Source organism: Trifolium pratense, linkage group LG6 (assembly GCF_020283565.1).
Source record: "Trifolium pratense cultivar HEN17-A07 linkage group LG6, ARS_RC_1.1, whole genome shotgun sequence".
In the NCBI taxonomy this organism is placed as follows: domain Eukaryota; kingdom Viridiplantae; phylum Streptophyta; class Magnoliopsida; order Fabales; family Fabaceae; genus Trifolium; species Trifolium pratense.
In genome coordinates this window covers 44,489,377-44,494,759 of record NC_060064.1, presented here as the reverse complement: position 1 = coordinate 44,494,759, position 5,383 = coordinate 44,489,377, and the positions used below count along the sequence as shown (strand labels likewise).

Sequence of the window (5,383 nt, the reverse complement as noted above, 5' to 3'; positions counted from 1 at the left end):
TCAACTTGTTATGCCATAAACCTTATGTGGACCAGATCACTTTAATTTGGTTAATTAAAATAATGGCCCTAGCATATTAAACATTACATGTGTGAACCAAAACTTCTAACATTTCATCCTGAAGGTGAGTAAGTAGGGAAACCTGATGTCTCTCTTTGCATAATATATTGTTCCTACCAACTGAGTAATGCTCACGGGGACACTGATAAGAAACTTTTCCATTGTTCCTGTGCAAGAGCTTCCGTAGAGATTTGATCAGTGAAGCAAACTCGATGGGAATGGATCCTCTCCAGTGGGGATTTCACTGAAGGAAGTCCAGTTGCTATATCCACCCTTTATTTTATTATTAAAAAATTGGAAGTACAATTGACATAGAAAATTGAGGGTTCAGATTTCACTTTATAAAAAAGTGACGGGAGACAATCTCCTCCCAAACTCAATTGAGGGGGGAGGGAGGGTTCTTTGATATAGACCTACGTTCGCTTGCCATACATAAGGTAGAGATGTTTCGGGTTTAAATCCAGGATCTACCATTTATGTGTGTTTCATGTGGTTTTAATCATTCTGTCTTCGGAGAAAGACCATATTTTGAAGGTTATATAAATTTACAACTATGAATCCATAGTTCAGATATATTGTTTTCTATTTGCAGGTTTCTATACTAAAACAGGCTCAAATTTTACACCTTTCCAATCATAAACATTGAAAGCCAAAATAGGTCCTCTATCATATATATCTTCTTTGAAAATTAAATACATTCTTCACATATTATCCAAATACACACAAACAATATACATATTCACATACCACTAGCTATAAAAAATTTAAAATGACAATAAAAAATAATGAAAAGGTACAATATTACTAAGCATCAATCATTTCCATGGTATTGAAGCATCTCAACAACTCTACTCATAGTAGGCCTTGAATCTCTTTCATCCACAACACAATCCAAAGCAACTTTAGCTAAAATCTCCATCTTACTCTTATCATAATTTAATCCAATATTAGGATCAACAATTTCCTCCAACCAAGATATGCTACTCCCTCTTTTTTCTCTCACCCATGTAACCAACCTTCCAACACTTTCCTCTTCTCCATTAACAATTTTGAAACCAGTAGTTGGACTTTTTCCTGTTATCATTTCCAACACAACAATTCCATAGCTATAAACATCAACCTTAGATGTTATTGGCAAGTTGAAAATCCATTCAGGCGCCATATACCCTCTTGTTCCTCTAATCATAGACACGCTCGAATTGTTGAGGTTGTTTCTGTTTTGGAGTTTAGACAATCCAAAATCAGCTAACTTGGGTTGAAAGTTAGAATCAAGAAGTATATTTTGTGGCTTTATATCACAATGTAAAATCCACTCCAAGCATTCTTCATGTAGATATGCTAAAACTCTTGCTATTGCTAAAGCAATTTTGTACCTTTTACTCCAATCAAGTTTATTAGATGACAAATTGTCAGCTAAAGAACCATTTTCCATGTATTCATAAACCAATAATCTATATTTTCCCTCAGCACAATATCCCCACATTTCAATCAAATTCATGTGATTAAGCCTTCCAATGATGCCTACTTCAGCGAGAAACTCACCTTCTCCTCCTTGTTGAGCATTGTAAAGTCTCTTTATTGCAGCATGTCTTTCATCAGATAATAGGCCTTTGTATACAACACCTCCTCCACCTCTTCCGATCTCTTGACTGAACCCTTTTGTTGCTTTCTTTAGCTCCAAGTAACTAAATTTTCTAAACCCAATATCCGCTATATGGTAGCCCTCTTGGTCTGCATAAGTCTTTTGGTTCGACCTAAATAGAGAACACCAAATGACGAAAATGCAGACCGTTTGAAAAGCTCCGATCGCGGTGGCAAACCATAGAAAAAACTTCACAAAATGATTCTCACCTTCGTTGACATAAACTCGTTGAAGTTTTTCAGAGCAAACATCGTTGTTGCTTGGATTGGAAGTTTGTTTCAAAGAAAAAGTATTACCTTTAGGTAATCTCAAATAGGTAGATCCTTTGAAAATGGGATAATACCTTCCATTTTGCAACTGTGTTTTTGTAAAACATCTATAGAAGCCATGTTTCTCCCAATATGAGAATTGAAATGCTTTACAATTACAATCTTGTAAGCATAAATCCACACAAGTACTAAAGTTACAAATTTCAATATAATGAAAGTCATATCCATAAAACTCAACATTTTTCATCTCTAAGAAAGTTGACTCACTTTTGTTGCAAGTGAAATCAAACATAGGCTCACAACCATAAGACCAATCATTAGGATTCTTCATTCTATACCCTGGAATACAAGAGCACTTTCTTCCAAGTTTAGGACTATAGCTACATGTACTATTAGCTCCACAAACTCCATGAACTGTGCAAGTACCAGAAAAGGCTTGCCATGAAACATACCAATTCTGTGAGACATTAATTCTGCTATAAACTCTCACAACACCATCAGAATCTAATTTCATTATTCTTTGCATAACAGATCCATAATCAGAAGTAGTAAAAGTGAAATTATCTGATGAATAGAACTCACCAAAAGAACCCAACACTGCAATTCTGCTACTATTGAAATTAGATCTGCCAACATCCCAACTTAGAAGCCAAGGTTTTGGCCAGTAAGAGCTAGAAACATCGCGACCGTTGTAATGAAGACCGAGAATATTTTCATCGTCAAAGAAGAACTGGTAGAAGCCAGAAGAATGATTAGTGTCACTTCTTGAAGCTACAAGCTTTGTATATCTTGTAAGGGGTTGACCAGGAACAAGAGTATCTGTTGGAGAATCAAAACTCTGCCACAAAATTTTGGTTCCTTGAAGTTCAAGCAACACAAGATTTCCATCATTTTTGAGATGCAACTCTAATGGTTCCAATGATGCTGTTTTTGAAGACCAAACATTGTTTAAAGAAACATCAAGCAAGACAATGTTTCCTGTGTTTAAAAGGGTGAGTTTTGATCGTTTTCCGTTAACGGGTTGGTCCCGATTCGCCATCCAAACGATTGTGTTTTTGTGGTTGAGTGAATTTGGTTCTGTGAACCATATTGCAAAGGAATATGCATTTTGACCAATGGAAATAAAGCCAGCAGAGAACATACCATTATGTGAGATTAGTTTATCTTCTGGATTTTCTACAGAGAGGGATGAACCTTTTCTAAGTGATGATGATGATGATGAAGAAGATGAAAATTGGAATGAAAAGGCTAATAATACTAGAAAAAACAGTGTGAATGAGAAATCCATATTATTCATGAAAGCAATGCAATCTCTTGAAATGGCATTTTCTATTTATGTACTACTATAATACATTAAATTAAGCTATCAAATCAAAATTGGAAAGAGAAAAATATAAATTTGTCATTAAGTTGACTTTTTTTTTGTAAGTTGCTAATTAATTTTTTTATAAATATACCGTAATCTATAGAAATTAAAGAGGGTAACACCAAATACATTAATTATTCAATGAATTTAGAAAGGTGAAGTGTTTCTTATAAAAAGAATCGGAAGAAGTACTTCTTTTGTCTCTCTAATTATAAGACCCTTTTTTAAAATAAATAAAAAAATTATCTCTTAATATATAAGACAGTTTTCAACATTTAACATGCATTATCAATAGGAGAACATATATATTTTTTTCTCCAATTAGAAGTGTAATAGGAGAACATATATTATGTTTTTCTCTCTTGCTATATCAATAATTTGTAGGGATAGACAGTTATAAAACTTTTTAACAAATTTATTATTTCAATTATTTTTCACTATAATCATGAATTTTGTTGAGGTCAGGTAGGAAATAATTTTTTTTTGGTATATAAAAAAGGCAAAAGCCCGAAAGAAATATTATTTTATAAAGTCAAAAGCTAATATATATCCACAGGACATTTGTTAATGTACCATTTGAAGAAAATATAATATGTCCATCAATTAAGTTTTTTTTTTATAAAATATTTATCAATTAAGTTAAACTCATTAAAATTTTATAAATAGAGACGGATGAAGTATTCATAATGTATTGTCATCATACATAATCAATGTAAGAATAACTATTTTTTTGGAAAGGCAAAAGCTAATATATTAATAAACCCAAGCATAAGGAATGCTAAGGTAAAAAAATAATAGTACAGGAATTCATTGTCAATTACATGGTATACACCTCTCATAACACTACAGGAAAATATGAACATCACCACTACCTAGAATTAAGCTGCATCACCGATACTGAGATTATAAAACAGAGATTTACTCATCCAGGCATAGAATCAAATTAAGGATAGAACATAAAATCTAAATAAGGATCGAGAAATTTGGATCTCTTGGGATCTCGCTCCAAGTCACTAGTGAGCATCCAGACGATTGAAGAACATGCGATGATGCAAGAACTTCAAATCTAGAGCCAAATTCGGACAAGGATTTTGAGATTCAACCAAAAAGATACCGAAAACTCAATCACCTTTCCTTTACAAGATTCTACGCCACAGATCAAAAGTATGAGCAAAATCCACTTCCGGTACCAATTTGATTCTCTTAAAGATCGCAGCCGCAGTAGATTTAATAGTCCACACAGCCAAGACATGCTCTAGGATTCAAATACCAAAGAATGAAGTTATAGTCTATGCTGCTTGATTTAACTTTTAGCCAATTCCAAGACCACCTTTTCACATATTCAACCATATTGATCAAATTAATTTCCTTATTTTTGAACAACTTCTCATTTCTGGACCTCCATATGCACCAGATGCAAGCGAACCATATCACCCTAACTCTCTCGGTGAAAGCTCTTCCACTTCTGATAAGACCTTCGAATTGCTCTAAATGATTCATCCCTTCTTTATGCAATGCTGTTGATATACCCATCCATTTCGAAACATCGTACCAGATACCTGCAAAAATCGGACATTCAAAAAATAGATGGAAGACCGATTCCTCGGTCCCACACCCACTACAATAAGAATAACTATTAATTAACTAAATAATACAAAGAACAAGAACTGGTTAGCTGTCATGCTTATATTGTTGACAAAAAATATATTAGCCGATTTAATTCTTGAACCACCTCGATCGTGACAGGCTAGGGGTTGAGTGAAATAAATGGTCCTTATACAAATACTATATTATTTTTTTAACAAAAACTCAACTCATTTTAATATGGAGGACCAAGCTCAAATTAGAACCGATGACTACTAGTTCAAAAAATAGTCACTATGTTGTGCCAATGATAAGCAAAAATAAATTATGAACATTAGCCAATAAAACTCCTCTAGATACACTTATTAATTAGAGATGTTCAACTTTTAAAATACTATAAAAAGTTTGTTTACCACACTTTACAATTTTAACAAAACTTTATTTACAATAAAAAATATATTT

The 5,383-nt window shown here is 33.2% G+C and overlaps 1 protein-coding gene across 1 annotated transcript; it reads right to left on the bottom strand.

Moving 5' to 3' along the window:
- Positions 1–696: 696 nt before the first annotated feature.
- On the bottom strand, positions 697–3,393 carry LOC123888076 (putative receptor protein kinase ZmPK1). The gene has a single exon (XM_045937040.1). The coding sequence runs from the start codon at positions 3,266–3,268 to the stop codon at positions 872–874; it is 2,397 nt and encodes a 798-aa protein (XP_045792996.1). The 5' UTR covers positions 3,269–3,393; the 3' UTR covers positions 697–871.
- Positions 3,394–5,383: the final 1,990 nt, after the last annotated feature.

Coding starts and splice junctions, on each gene's coding strand:
- LOC123888076 (XM_045937040.1), bottom strand. CDS start 3,268: ATGAATAATATGGATTTCTCATTCACACTGTTTTTTCTAGTATTATTA.